This window comes from Elephas maximus, chromosome 4, assembly GCF_024166365.1.
Source record: "Elephas maximus indicus isolate mEleMax1 chromosome 4, mEleMax1 primary haplotype, whole genome shotgun sequence".
Lineage (NCBI taxonomy): Eukaryota > Metazoa > Chordata > Mammalia > Proboscidea > Elephantidae > Elephas > Elephas maximus.
In genome coordinates this window covers 54,454,262-54,470,451 of record NC_064822.1, presented here as the reverse complement: position 1 = coordinate 54,470,451, position 16,190 = coordinate 54,454,262, and the positions used below count along the sequence as shown (strand labels likewise).

Below are 16,190 nucleotides of genomic sequence, written 5' to 3'. Positions count from 1 at the left end.
TCATACAAAGTTTAAAAAAATTTATAAACCAGATAATAACATTTTTGGTTGTTCCCGGAATGGTGTCTGTTTCTGTTGACACTCAGGGAGGAAGAGATTGTTGTTGAGGCCTTAGTCTACACAATTCAAAGATGTTGTACGTAAGAAAGGGATCATCTATTGTGCCTGGTGAAGTGGACATATATGGGGAGAGTGTGACTCAGAATCTTCAACTGGTTCCTGGCAGAAGAATCCTGGAGTATTGGAGACTGAATAATCACCTAATTTACTGATTTCTTTTAGAAATGAAGAAATGATATGCCTCATGCACGCGGTCACAGAGTAAATTGCAGGGTAGGCTAGAGTCCACACTCTCTGATTTCTGTCTAATCCTTTTCCATGCAGCCATGCTGCCTCTCCTGTTGCACATGAAGGAGAAAAACCCTAGTGAATGCACATAAGGCATATGCGCATGGGAAATGCAGGGGAAATCAACAGGGCTCTACCTTTTCGTGAGCCTCACAAAGAAGAACAGCTGTGAAGGGTATAAATTGGGTGCCATGACACCACAGCCCTACCCATCACCTGCATGTTCTCTTTGATCCTCTTCTCATTGTAACTCTTGACCAGAACCACGACCCCACGCTGTAGCTGGTAGCGAAGGGCAATCAGGGCTGGGGTCCGCTTGTGCTTTTTAGCCAGGGCACCAAGAACTGGATCATCCAAGAGAATGGGAGAGCTCTGGTCTACCCCGAAGGGAAATGCAGAAATGCTGAACACCTGAGGCTGAGTTTTCACTTTGTCAGGAGGCTTCTGAAACTGACTCTAAACCAGTGGTTTTCCAGTTGTGGTCCCTGGACCAGCATTATCTGCATCACCTGGGAACTTTTTAGAAATGCAAATTTTCGGGCTTCACCCAGATGCATTGAACAGAGCTGATGGGGACCCAGTATTCTGTGTTTTCAAAACCCTCTAGGTCCTTTTGATGTTCTCTCGAGTTTGGAAGAAGGAGCCCTGCTGGCACAGTGGCTAAAATGCTCAATTGCTAAGTGGGAGGCTGGTGGTTCTAAGCCAACCTTTGGGAGAAAGATGTGGCGGTCTGCTTCCCTAAAGATTTACAGCCTTGGAAACCCTATGAGGGCAGCTGTACTCTGTCCTGGAGGGTTGGTATAGTTGGAATAGACTAGATGGTAATCAGTTTAGTTTGAAAACAATGGTCCCAGGTCTTTGGGTTTCCTCTGTTATTTCTCATTGGCTGTTTTTCTTCTCTGGGTATAGCCCCAGAGGAAGGGGAATGAGAGTGGGAAGACTTGGATAGTTTTTATTTTTTAATTTTTCTAAGATATTGGTGAAAATTGAATAGGCCCCTAATGGGAACTGTTCATTCTCATCCTTATTCATAGTGTGTAACACTTGTACAGAAGTTTCCAAATGTTTTGAGATGGTAATTTCTTTCTATCCTCATAGACTTGGGAGTTATTATTTTTCTGATTTTAGACATAAGATAACTGAAGCTTATGGAGAATACTACTTGAAATGTGTTAATCAGTTAAAATCACGACTTGAGCTTATGTCTTTTGTTTCAGTTTTTGAGTTATGTTCAGATTTTAATGTAGACAATTTATTACTGATATGGAGACTACAAATTAGAGATGCATATGCCAAGCCCAGAGAATATGGCAGAATGCCTGGGCCTCACAGGACACAGTTTAAGATAATCAGCAACCTAGCCCTTAGAGGTAATGAACTCGTTTGCTTCTTTAGATTTAAGTGTAAACTAACAACCTGAGTCCTTAGCCCACATTCCAGACAAATAGACACCCAGCCTTGCTATCCGCACCCCTCCCCCATCATTTCCTCACTGAAAAGCTTCAACATTTGTGTTTTAAAGCAAACTGACATTTCAGAGGAAAAAGGATCTCAAAGGACATTTCAATAAACCTATGAGAAACCTGCTGAAACCTCCTGGACTTCTGGAACTCTGTTCCTCTCAGACTATATTAACCCCAATGCTGCCACATTTCTTTGGAACATGCAGTTTAGGCTACATGTTTCCATATCGGCAAACCGTTGATCAAATAATAAATCTTCAGTATTGTTTTTAACTTTGTTTCCATTGTTGGAAATTCTTTTACATTAACTATCTATAACCAGACATGTAATGTAAAAGCATCGGTCTGGGTAATGAGATTATTAAGAAGTATTTCTGCAGTTTCTCTACCCCATTTGCCTACAGTTGAGAGTTAACACCAGGAAATAAAAATGTTTCTTCAATAATGGTGTTTTAGATAAACTCCTCTTTGTCCTCATTACCATCTTTTATCTCGAGCAGATCCCAGAGCACTGTAGGCAACCAGAACAATGTCTTTCGACTTGAAGAAATCCAGCAGTTTTCTCTGGTTGAGACAAGGGTGACATTCCACCTGTAGAATGCCAAGACAGAAATGTGTCAAGTTATATGAAAATGTGATATTAAAATGTAAGAGAAAGGACAAAGGTCAATGAACCTGTATAAAAACTCTGTAAAGCTGTATTTGAACTAGTAATACCAATATGAACTAATGATTGAAAAAATAATTTTTTTATCTTTGTTCACTGAAAGAATCAAAAACAATGATCTTCCATAGAAGAAGTACCTGTATTGCCCTGTTCTTGGCCACTAAATACCGTTGCCTACAACCAGGAGAGAAGAGTAATTCTGGATCTGGGAGAATGACAGAACCTTTTAGCTATGGACAAAAAATTGTGCCAGAAAGCATGAAGGTAGTCAAAGGCTTATGAGTGTATGTTCAAAGGACAAAGGAAACAGTTTGGTGGGTAGATTTGAGTATCAGAAAGAGTAAGGACTAAAATAATTTCTAACACATTGAATAAATAAAAATCTCTAAGTCCATATGAATGAGAGACAGACAGAAAGGTAGAGAGAGAGAAAGCAAGAGCAAATGCAAGAGAGAGAACAATTTGGCCCTATCAAAAATGATTATGAAAGTAATTGCTTTCTCTGAATATTGATAATTAAAGAGTAAGAATTATATATTTACTCTGTCTTATAAGAAATAATTGCTGTTTATCCTGAATTGATAGAATATACTCTTGTTTTATAGAAAAATATCAGGTAAGAAAAATAGAAAGAATGAGAAAAATAGAAAATCATTATTTACAGATCTTATCAAAAGAACTGATTTAGGCAAAAATCATCAATGGATGCTAGACCATTAAGTGTAAATTTGTTGGGGAACATGATTTTCTTTGATGCCAAATTATCAACCAGCATAATATTAGCTAGTTGCAAGAGGGAAAACATATGATTACAAAGAAGAGGTCTGGCTACTAACTGAATAACCAAGTGCTGAAATCTAACATCACTAATGGTGGGACCATCTGTAAATGTGTCCTTCCTAGTGGGGTGCAATGTGAAGGACACAACAACCTTATGACATTTTCTTGCCAAAAATGTTTAACTTGAATCTAAGTCTTCAGATCTAACTTCTAGTTTAAAGGAACTGGGATTGAAGAAACAAGTTATCTAATATCACAAGGCACTTATCTGGGAAATCCAGAATATTTGATAATAACCCCTTTGGATATTATAGGATACAAAGGAGTTGAGAGAGTTTTGCAGATTATAAGAGCTTGAGAAATATAAAAAAAGTAGTAAGTGAGCCAAATTGGATCCCGATTAAAACAAATGATCCAAAAAAAAAACAGATTTTTGGAAAAAATTGGAAATTTGAATATGGACTGGATATTAGATGATATTAGAAAATTATCAATTTGCTTAGAAATGATGAAATGTGAGTGTCTGAGAGAATATTTTCATTCTTATGAGATGCATACTGAGGTCTTGTTATGGATCAAATCATGTCCCCCAAATGTGTGTTGAAAACCTAAAGGCTGTACTTGTAAATATGATCTTATTTAGAAGTAGGGATTTTCATTTGTTTTGTTAATGAGGCTGTTCCAGTATAGTGTGGATCCTAAGCAAAATCGGTCAAAACATATAAAGTCAAAACAGACACAGATACACAAAAGGGGAATAGGAAGGCAGATAACAGAAATGCATCTACAGGGTCAGGAACATGAAGAATTACAGCAGCTTCCAGAAGCTGAAATAGACAAGGAAGAAGCTCCCCCTAGAGGCATGACCTGAATTTCAACTTCTAGCCTCCTGAACTGGGAGAAAATAAATTTCTGTTCTTTATGGTTACTCACTTGTATTTCTGTTACAGCAGCACTAGGCAACCAAGACAAGCATGTAGGTGGCAAGTGTCATATCTACAACTTCCTTTGAAAATGTTTGGGAAAACAGATATATTTAAGTAACTAATTTAATGGTAGAAGTCAAGGAGAACAAGACCGAGATTTAGTCAATTCTTAGCTCTACTCCATCGTATTGCTAGATGTTCTTTAGAGTTGATTTCCTCTACCTTATCATCACTATGAACTAGTAACTTCATTCCTTTAACCTGGAGGACTATAATACTTTCTGGTTATTATTCGTGTGTGTGTACTTTATAGGTCAAGAACCTCTGAAATAGACATACCAAGAAAAGAATTCAGGCATGCAAACCACACATAGCCTTAACACCCAGTTGATCCTATCAACGCCCTTGTAGACAGAGGTTCTACTCTCTAGAATCTTCTAGTTCAAAAAGATGAACAGGAGAAGAGGATATCAGACATAATTATACAAAAAAGGATGCGAAGAACAGAAAGCAGAGGAAGCCCTGGTGGGCAAAGGGGGCTCACCTGGTTGCAGACAGGCTTGTACTTGAGCCCTGGCTTGTTCAGGATCATCTCTAGCTGCCTGCGATTAAAGTTGGACACTCCAATGGACTTGGCCAACCCCGCATCCTTACACTTCTCCAAGGCCTGGGAAGGAAGGGGTTGTGAGAATAATTTGTATGATTTGGCAATTGCACAAATAAGAGGTAGAGCTTTTAAAAGAAACAACTGTGAAGAAATGACCATGAAACTGACTGGCATTGATTGTCATGAAGAGCAAAAGTAATATAGAAGAAATTGGAAGAAGATGGTGACAACAAAAACAGAATTAGTGTATCATACTTAGGAAAAAACGTGACAGTATGGCACACTGTCCTCAATTTTCATTTCTCTTTCTTTGTGTCACATTCCAGTAAGGCTCTCCTCCACACTAATCTATCAAAACACCCTGAGTCAGGGACGTGAATTTCTAAAGGCAGTAGGCATATCCGCTTTGACCCAGCACTAGCCTTGGACACATTGATTAACTTTTCCCTTGAGAAAGTTTTTTTCACAGGGCTTTTAAACACTGATCTTTCTTGAGTCTCCTCTTACTTCCCTGGCTGCTCCTCTTGCTAGAGTCTCATCATTTCCCTGGCCTCTAATATTGAAGGGTTCCAGGGCTCAACCCTCAGACCTTATTACTTCTTTATCTCACTCCCAAATGATCTATTTATGTTCATAATTTTAAATACCATCTACACGACTAAGTCTCACGAATTGATATCTCTATCCTAGACCTACCCCATTACCTATATATCAATATACTCCCAGATTCAACTACTTATCATCATCACTATGAATATCTGATTAGGCATTGCAAAGTGAACATGTCAAAGACTGAGCTTCTGGTCTCCCTCCCAACCCATTTTTCCTGCAGTCTTTGTTGCATTCAAAGTGAACACCACCAGCAATTTGTTCAGAACAAGGACCTCAGAGTCAAACTAGTACCATCTCTGTCTCACATACTTACTTCAGTCCACCAAAGCACCATGTCATCTCTGCTCTCAGAATAGATCCAGAATAGATCTTAAAACCTTCGCAGTTTTATCCCATCATTTGTCATCTGGATTATTTTATGAACTTCCTACATGGCTTTTCTAATTCCACTCTTAACCCCTGCAGTTTATCATGCACACAGTATTTGGATACATGCTATCCAGTAGAGCTTCCTGTGATGATATAAATAGTGTACGTCTACACTGTACAGAAGTACAGCCAGAATGCTCCTTAGAAGTGAGGATGGTGAGACTTTGTCTCATGTACTTTGGAGATATGTCATCAGAGGGGACTGGTCCTCAGAGAAAGACATCATACTTGGTAAATAAAGGGTCAGCAAAAAAGAGAAAGACTCTTGATGAGATGAATTGACACAGTGCCTACATCAATGGGTTCAAACAAAGCAAAAATTGTGAGGCTGGCTCAGGACTGGGCAGTGTTTTGTTCTGTTGTACATAAGGTCACTATGAGTGGGAACCAACTCTACAGCACCTAACAGAAACAGCACACAGTACAATTTGGTAGCCACTAGCCCCATGTTGCTATTGAGCTATTGAAATATGTGACTGAGGAACTGAATTTTAAATTTTTTTGATTTTTAATTAATTTAAATTTAAATACTCATATGTGGCAAGGGTCTCATGTATCAGTGGAAATATGGAATGACCCTTTTATAAAGTAAATCAGATAAAACTCATCTAATGGCTTTCAAGCTCATGCTGAGTCAAACCCAAAGTCATGAGGCCTGCCATGATCTGACCTCCATTGCCCTCTGAGCTCCTCTCTTCTCTCTCTTTTCTCTTCCAGCTTTATGAGAGACCTTGGTGTTCTTTGGACATGAAAATACTCTACCTCATAAAGGGCAGTTCACTGGCTGTCATCTCCGCCTAGACACTCTTCCCGTAGAAATCCCATGAGTCACACCTTACTACAGACCTGGGTTCTTTTGTCCTCATATCAATGAAGCTTTCCCTTAGAAACCTTTATTACATTCGTACCCACACCCATCCACTTCCCCCACAACACTCCTCACTCCTCTAAACATAACAGCTTTATTTTTTCCCCTGAACTTATCACCATCTGCCAAATCATACAGTTAACTGTTTACTTTTTTATCTTTTTGTGGTTACCTTTTATTCATCTCCTCTCATTTAGATACAAGAACTATGAGGGCAGGTATATTGCTTCATTTTGTTACCACCCCCACAATAGTTTCTTCATAAATTTTTTATTAATAGATGAATATCATAATCCTAATTCTATATAAGGTAGATAAAATATAGCAAGATTGTTAGAATGTCTTCAGCTAGATATCAGAAGGAAGTAGGTAGAGAAATGGTAAAACATAAATGAACACATCACACAACACACCAAATTCTAAGCCGGGCACCAGGCAGGGAGTCAGAGCGATGAGGAAACCTGTGGGGCAGAGCTCTCATTTCCTGCCATGACAGGCGAAGAGAGTCATTTGTCAGATGCAGAGCACGGGGCACTACAGGGAGAGTAAGGTATTGGGAGTTACTGAGTTAACATCACGGGTTGTTCTGGTTGATCAAGCTTATTAATGAAAGTACGTTAACATATATTCCAGGATTCATATTTACTAAAGAAAAGAAATTTTAGAAAAATTAAATTTCAGGCCCTCAAAGATTGTGAAAAAGGCCATGAAAGTTACATGTATCTTACACTCATTTCCAGGGGAGCTTTATGTTAGAGATAGGACTGTACTTGATGTTGCAAATATCTACACTTTTCTGAAATTTGGCTCCGTCAGTCTTAGGAACATATGATTAGTGAAAACGGTTATATAAATAATCTTTATTCATCATTCAATTTCCTGTATCCTACTAGATAAGATGGAAACATTTTCTCCTTTCACCCTCCAAGAGTAGCTTTATGGACTTACAGTGCCAATAACCTTAGGATTGTGTCACCGTCCTTTCAGAAGGGAGGTCACACTCTGCTATGACCCGGAAAATGCTGTTAAAGGAATAAGTACAATTCTAAACTCCAAGAGCATTTTGAGATCATTTGTCCAATTCCTGATGGTAAAGAAGAGAAAAGTGAGATTGAGGACTACATACGTGTTTTCTTAAGTTCACATAGGTGCAAGATGCGAACCAGGTTCCCCTTCTCCTGGCTTTCTCATCTTTGCTGTCTGCTCCAAGCACTCACCTCCCATGTGGCACAGAGATCCACAGTGTCAAATATTAGTTTCCCATGTTCATCTTTTGGTAGCAGCTCCTCTCCAGGCTGGAATAGAAGCAGTCATTATAGTGATATCACAAAATACTGTCTCCACTCTAAGCCATGCTGTGAGGTACATGTATGGCTGGGACACTAAGCCTCCATAAGTTAGGTGGAACAACTCTCCGAATGTTAAGATTTGCAAAGTGTTTTATGTCTAGAGTTGTTAGGAATGTCTTTTGAGAGACAGCCTCTCTATAATCCCCTATCCAGTTTATGCTTTAATAAATGCCACTTTCTGATATAATAATGGGGGCTAGTATTTGACTTATGATACTTTTGTCTGCCCAGTATATGTTGTTTTTTATCAAATGCTTCTCTTTTACCTGGAAAGGCAATAAGTCACATGACCCTAATTTCCATAATAATGAATTGCAATATAAACTCAGACTCAGCTATAACTGTACAATCAGAGTTCCTTATTCTTCTAAACACACAGTGGCCTAAGGGTAGGCACATGAACCAAACAGGGTCAATCCAGAAACATGAATTATTATTTTGGATCCTTCCCCAGTATAATAATCCATATGCCCTCCAAAGAAAAACAGAATTCTACCATCTGTGCAAGATGACGGTAATACTGACAGTGAAAGTGAAATAGGTTTCATTATGCAAATTTCTAACCTTCAGAGCCATTGGGCTATGAATAATGTAGAGATCAACATAGTCCAGCTGAAGTTTTTTCAGTGACTTTTCCAAGCCTGGCCGAACCAACTCTGGTCGAAGGAAAGTGGCCCAAAGCTGCAGAGATTAAGAAGGGAGTTGTGTTTGATTAATACTATAGGCAGTTTAATGAAAATATAGAAACAGATGATATAGGGATTGTGACTTGTTTAGCAAATTCAAAGCTGAAATTTGTTTGCCAACGTCATTGATATTAAGCGAAACTTGAGTCATTAATGTGGACAGAACAAATGTGAACCTGGAGTGTAATCAGTTGGAATAGATATAATATTTAGGTTTTTTAAAGGGTCTTAGTCATTTATTGTGATACTTTTAAAAATGTGGGTTTCATTTTGAAATGTAATAGAGAAAAATGATGAATATATCTAAAAGAGATAGAAACCCTGCCCTATAAACAGCTTAAATGAATGAGATTACTTACATGTATTGAATACAGTGTAGAACACTGAAAAATAACTGAGCTGGGAGGGTCCCATTGCAGGTAATATGTAAGGAGGTGGCCTCCACTCACTTTGCAAGAACTGCAGTACTCACCTACTGGAAAGTTATTGTCTGGCTGCTTCTAATACTTAGATATTTTTCTACTGGTTGAAAACTAGGTGACTGCAGGGGCAAAAATTCCCTTTTTTCTTGGGTTTCCCTTTTATATGACCTACTCACATAAATGCTGTTATCAGTTTGAGTATGCTGTCAGTACAACTAATAAAAAATAGAAGGAAATGACTTGAGAGATAAAAATCATTATCAAGTAACAATTACAACCATCATCTAAATTATATTTAATAGAGTATACAAAGCAATTTCACAAGTTTTGTCTAACTCAATCTTATGAGAGAAGAGTCACAGATCTGTGTGACTCTATCATCCATGCAAAATCACTGTGCTTTAGGCTGAGGCTCAGAAAATAAAATACTTTAAAATCATAAAAACTGAGCATAGCAATGATTACAAATTCATCACCTCTCTCCTCTGTTGATACCAGTGTTAGTACATCGATATGTGTGAATAAAATTTTTCTTACTATGCATAGTTCAGCAAACCATTCAGCCAATGATATAACCAATTTCCATACACTCACTTCATAAATAGTCACACAAACATTACACACATTTCACCTTTGAAGTGTAGAATATGTCTTCTCTCTTCACAATGCCATCAGCAATCTTGCTTCGGATGGCTTGTGCAACTTTGTCTTCATTTTCGTACAGATAAGCTGAATCAATATGACGAAACCCAGCATCAATAGCTAGTTTGGTTGCCTCCTCAGCTTCACTCTTAGGCACCTAAGAAAAACAAAAGATAGTATTCAGGTATTTACTCAACTGAGAGGTTGTTGTTGCCACAAGCACTGACCTTCACCAGAATGAACTATTCCCTCAGATCTTGTGTTAGTTCCGCATGTAAGGTACCCACCGGTTTGCTTGGAACTTTTCTACTTTAAGAAACGAAAGTGGGCATCCCAGGAATTCCTTCAGTTCAAGAAAACTGGGGTAGTTTTTCACTGGCATTGAAAGTCTCGAGGCCACACCTAGGTGAGGGATTGGCTAAATAATTTGCAGCGTATGGTTGTTTTCATGGATATGATTCATTAGAGTGAAGTGACACAAGGCAAAATCAGCAAAGGAGGAAGGTGTATAGGGGGATGTACAGAGGAAAACACGCACAAGCTTCCAAGAGTTTGTAGTGGAGTCACACAGAATATACTTGATTCCTCCAGGGTGGAATTTTGCTAAGATGTGAGGAATGTGGGGGCTGGTCACATAGGCCCTCTCTGCCTAGCGTGACCCTAATAGTCCCCAGCATGTTTTCTCCTTTTCAAAATTGGAGACTGAAAGCTTGACAGAACTAATGCCATGATGAACCTCTAATTTTTCTCCTTGCCTTCTCCTTTCCACATACCTCTGTTAATGACTTTTTTGATCTGATGCAAATAAGTTTGTTCTTTGTTTTGAACTGATGCTGAAAACTTTGTTTTGTTCTGTCTAACCACCTGTGACTTAAGACCCAGGTGTCTGACATGAATATCTTTAGCCTGATAAAGTGATGTCTTACATGTATCTCTTTAGTCTGATAAAGAGTCTCTTGTCATTATTTTGTAATGAAGAACTCCCTTGGCTATGCCATGTGTGTGCTGTAAAGACACTTCTAACCCTTGTAAAAATCCTATATAAGCTCTAATGTAAGTTTTTTTTTACATTACTCCATAGAGTAATACTCCATAGAGATAGTCTGTGTCATTGTCAGATGCCTGGTGGTGGACACCTCCTAAGTAAACTTTCTCACTCTTTCTGACTTGGAGTACAGTTTCTTTGGCTCAACTGCCCCAGGGCACGGACCCTCATCAGGTAACTCTAGCACACACCAAAATGCAAAAACCAGAAAGAAAGCAGCTATTCATCCTAAACCTCATTGTTTTTGCAAGCAGTTTAGACACAAATAGCCTTATCAAGCAGAGAATGATGACATTCCTCCTGAAATCTTATTTCTGGATGCCATTCAGGGCCAACCTTGAAAGAAAAACTTTCCAAGGATAGTAGTCTCCTGTTAATTCTTTTGTACACATCCACTCTATTTGTATAAAAAAACGATTACTGTCAAGTCTATTCTGACTCATAGTGACCCTATAGGACAGAGTAGAACTGCCCCATAGGGTTTCCAAGGAGCGGTCGGTGGATTTGAACTGCGGATCATTTGGTTAGCAGCCTGAGCTCTTAACCATTGTGCCAACAGATGTCCATATTAGGTGTAAAGTGTGTAGTGTAGAACATAGGTTTATAAATAAGAAATTAACTGTACACGTAAGGGATTAGTAAAGTAGGTGTCAGCCAAGGCCAATTAAATTAGGGAAGATGTAATCATAGTGGTAAATGTAAAACTATTGGTTTATCTGCTAAAAATTGGACACCGATTTTAGAGTGCACATGATAAAAGAAAAAAAGAAAAAGAAAAAATACATTTCATGACTTTTTTAGTATTTCGGAAGCTTTGTTTCTCAACCTCATCACCAGGAACTAGATACTCAGTCCTTACTGCCCTCTGACGGCCCCCAGCCATGCTCCCTCCTTAAGTGTACCAGCATGAGAAAGTTACCAAGTCTGAAGCCTCAGGGCTCCCCTTGAACCTCCCCTCATCCTCCTTTGCACTACTAATAGACAATACCTGTCACTTGTCTTTTATAATGTCTCTTAGATATTTCCTTCCATATTACAGGTGAGGAAAAAAAAAAAGCCCACTGCTGTCGATTTGATTGTGACTCAGAGTGACCCTATAGGACAGAGTAGAACTTCCCTATTGGGTTTCCAGGGACCAGCTGGTGGATTCCAACTGCTGACTCTCTGGTTAGAGGTTGAGCTATTAACTACTGTGCCACCAGGGCTGTTCAGTCACTAGTCCCTTGTCACACAGCCAAGTAGTCTAAAAAACAAATCTGGAATGTGGATTATCTGGTTTCCAGTCTAGTGACTTGTTCCCTTTGCTTCCTCTTCTGTGAGGGGACCAACTCAACCTATTTGCTTCAAATCTAAGGTATAGTAACAAGGACCAAGAATAGAAGATTGGTCTTTTAAGTACTGTAACATTTCCCCTAAAAAGGTGTCCTTTTTTCTTGCAGGATGAATTTCTCAGCCGTGAGGGACATATGAGTAAAACTCAACTCAGTCCAGGGGCACCATTTATCACCTGGTGCTCAGCCCCAAAACTGAAATTATCCCCCACAATTCCTCAGACACCGTCATTTCCGAGATGATTACCTCAAAGATTGCTGTACATCATGTCTCCTAGGTAAAAACCCAGTGTCTCCTAGGTAGGAGGAGAGATTTCTTGGATTATAGAACTATACAGAGAAAACCCTCACACTGCAATCAGTCTGAACACAAGGCAGCTGACAGACAATGCTCTTGACTGCCAAGATTCATCTCTTCTGACAAGCTGTGACATTGATGGGAATAGGAGGAAATACCAATGCCCAGATAATCTGTACATGACCGCACGTCAGGCACAGAATCACTGAGTGAAGCTTGTCTGTCTACCTTCTCTCTTTAACCATGAATTATCTGTAGCCTGGTGAAACTGAGACTCCAGTGAATCCCCCAGAGTCAACGAGGAACAAGGACGAGGAACAAGGACGTAACAACCCTGGTTGGCTCCCACTCACCCTGGGGCTATTTGCATTTGAATCTTCAACTCCAAGACCCCTATCCTTACCTCTTGTGGTGCATAAGTTCCAAATCCCAGGACAGGAATGAAATGACCATCATTTAGTTTCACACACTGATGTTTGAGATCCATCTTCTGTCACTGTCCTGACTAAGCAGAGCCTGTTTACTTTATTCTGCTTTCCCCCGAACAACAAGAAGGCAACGCCCCAACTGCCCTGGTCAACTGTTATCTAACAGCATGTAGGAGGGGCCACAGTTAAAGCAGTATTCCACGGGGTAGAAACAGGATTGTCCCAGCTTGACTCAGTTCTTTTTTTTTCAAAGAGAATTGTTAATTATTCTATAATGATAAAGAAATCATTAATATCCTGAGTTAGTAAAGTTACTTCTCGGGATTTACCACAGGTCATCCTAAATTATTCAAAAATATTCACTGAATAAGTACTGACAATTTGTTAGACGAGAAACCTCCATATACTCTATTTTGTTTTTGCTGATGGTGATGCCCTTTCTTGATTGTGAGTCATTTGAGACATTTAAATATCTTAGACCACACACACACACACACACAGACACACACACCAGCATGAGCACATGCACACAAAAAATTTATACAAATGGCTCAGGAGCTATTTTAAAAAAGTCAACACTCAATAAAGAATCAAAAGCAGAGATTAAAGGAAAAATTATCGTTTTAATTTTCCCATCTACAAAGTGATATTTCTTCCTCCTTTCTTTATTCTGTACTGAGAATATCCAGTCTTGGTAAGGCTTCAACAAGAAAAAAAAGGCAGTCTTGCATGGTGCTTTCTGGAGTGTAAATGATTAATGATGTTTCAACACCATTTTGCATTGTGCAAATAGTTCGTTTATATCTTTCACCCAGTTACATAGCTTCTGGGAAAGCACCATAAAGCAGCCAAAGATGGAGACAAATATTGTACATCATTTATGATCTTGCTCTGCAGTATTCACAAAAGAAAAAAAACTGGAATCAACTAAAATGCTATGAATTTGGGACATGCTAGGTGCACTAGGAACCCTGGTGGCGTAGCTGTGAAGAGCTACGGCTGCTAACCAAAAGACTGGTGGTTCGAATCCACCAGGAGCTCTTTGGAAACCCTATTGGACAGTTCTACCCTTCCCAGTAGGATTGCTATGAGGATTGCTGGACAGTAACGGGTTTGGTTTGGTTTGGTTTAGGTACACTATGACGCACTAATACAAGAGAATATCATGAAGCCATTTAAAAATAAACATATAAATATTATATTTGGGATAAATTAAAATATGTAGAACAAAAGGATATTAATGTGCTGATTAGATAAGCAGAGTATGTATTATGCACGCAGAATAACGTCATATGGTAACATAACGTGGATCAATGGAGGGCAAGGGCCCAAACTGTTAACAGCAATTATATCTGAATATAGGACTTTGTGTGATTTTTTTTCTCCTATGAATACTTGTCAAAGTTTTCTATAATTATTATGTATCAAATTTTTAGTTACAAAAAAGTGTCTACGTGTAAAGAGAGAAATATCTACCCTGGACAATGGAATACAAGGCAGTTTCCTGGCTGATGCCCAACACTCTTAACTTTTATCTCAAACTGCCTTTGTTCACCTGACACAGACCTCACTTGCTATTCTTCAGTCTTCTTTGTTACTCGTCCGTCTATAACTAAACTTCTGATTCACGTGTCGGCTTTAACACAAAATTTGAATTTCAGAAGTCTCCTGGCATTGATCTGGGTTGGGCTTCCTGGACACTGCCACCATCTCTTTTCTGTCTTGAACTAGGAATTTTTTTTTGACAGCCTTTGGATTTAAGGCTTGAACAGATCCAGATCCTGGTGCCTCCCACCTGGCCTAGCTGGGTGACCAGTGTTGGTCAAAATCGCTGTTGGAATGGCCTGGCCTTAGGTCCAGAATCACCTGCTTCCCACATCACACCTGGCAGTAATGGGATGTCTCTCAACAACCTTCAGTAGTGACCTCTGCTTCTCTCCTAATTTCTATGTGACTGGAATTTCCTATAGACTGCATCACAAATAACTGTAGTGATTCTATGGGCAGGGTGATCCTTAGCCCTATGTGGAGCTGTCATGAAGTGTCTTGGTTATTTCCCCACTTTCACCGTTTCTACCCTACCCCCCGTTTCAGAGATACAATCCCCTCCTCCATCACTGCCATGATTCCAGAGAAGTGAAATCTTGGGGCAGGGATTATAGACTCTCTGGATTTACAGGGTAGTTTGAAGGCCAATTTAAAGCACAGAATAAGTGAAAGCATCGGATGGCACACATTGTTATGTTAAGGGATAAAATCTTTACTGGAAATGTATTTATATTAAGCTTTAAGGAAAATTCTCAGATTCTTAAAAGTTAAATGCTGAAGGACTCAGCTGTGACTAAAAGGCATTACAAACAAAGTTGGGATTCATCCGGCCTGGGCCTCAGCTGGAGCAATTTCATCATGTGGTTGTCCTAACCACCCCATTGTGCTACCTCTGATAGCTAGAAATGCTTGTGCTAGATAAACTGAAAAAAAAAAAAAAGTCCCCAATTTTCCATCCAGAATTTCAGGTGGGTAAGAAGTAAGGTAGCATATTATCAAGAACCAATGGTATTGAAAGAAGTCCATGTTGCCCTGAATGCTTTGGTGAAAAACAACCTGAAGGAATTGACTGAATACCAAGTAAGATGTTTCAGCCAACAGATGCAGCACTGGAGGTACTCACTCACCTATTCCAGGAAATTTCGAAGGCAGTTACCTGGCCAGCTAACTAGAAGAGATCCGTATTTGTGCCCATTCCAAAGAAAAGTGATCCAACAGAATGCAGAAATTATGGAACAAAATTATTAATATCATATCTAATTAAAAATTTGACTGAAGATGATTCAAAAACAGTTGTAGCACTACCTCGATAGGGAACTGCTAGAATTCAAGCCAGATTCAGAATATGACACGTAACAGAGATATCATTGCTGATGTCAGATGGATCTTGGCTGAAAGCAGAGAAAACCAGAGATGTTTACCTGTGTGTTATTGACTAGGTAAAGGCATTCGTCTGTGTGGATCATAGCAAATTACGGGTAAATTGCAAGAATGGGAATTCCAGAACACTTAATTGTGTTCGCGAGGAACCTGTACTTCGACCAAAAGGTAGTTGTTTGAACGGTACAGGGGGTCACTGTGTGGTTTAAAGATAAGAAGTGTGTGTATCAGGGTTATTCAATCTAAAAAAAAAAAATAATTTTTTTTTTTATTCAATCTGTATGCTGAACAAATAATTCGAACAGCTGGAGTATATGAAGAAGAACGAGGCACCAGGATTGGAGGAAGACTCATTAACAAC

The 16,190-nt window shown here is 39.1% G+C and overlaps 1 protein-coding gene across 8 annotated transcripts in view; it reads right to left on the bottom strand.

Annotated features, from left to right (window-relative positions):
- LOC126075017 (aldo-keto reductase family 1 member C1-like) overlaps positions 1–16,190 on the bottom strand; it is a 240,869-nt gene that overhangs the window by 152,532 nt on the left and 72,147 nt on the right. For 2 of the 8 annotated variants that reach the window (XM_049882075.1, XM_049882078.1), the window contains exons 4-6: positions 7,918–7,995; positions 4,729–4,851; positions 2,293–2,402 (exon numbers count right to left, since the gene is read on the bottom strand). The exons of 1 other annotated variant lie outside the window; for it this stretch is intronic. In XM_049882075.1, the coding sequence (XP_049738032.1) occupies positions 2,293–2,402; positions 4,729–4,851; positions 7,918–7,995 (311 nt within the window). Of the gene's footprint in view, positions 1–2,292; positions 2,403–4,728; positions 4,852–7,815; positions 7,849–7,917; positions 7,996–8,613; positions 8,731–9,788; positions 9,957–12,876; positions 13,007–16,190 lie in introns of those variants that run through there. 5 more of the 8 variants (XM_049882074.1, XM_049882077.1, XM_049882073.1 and 2 more) reach the window with 4 other exon arrangements.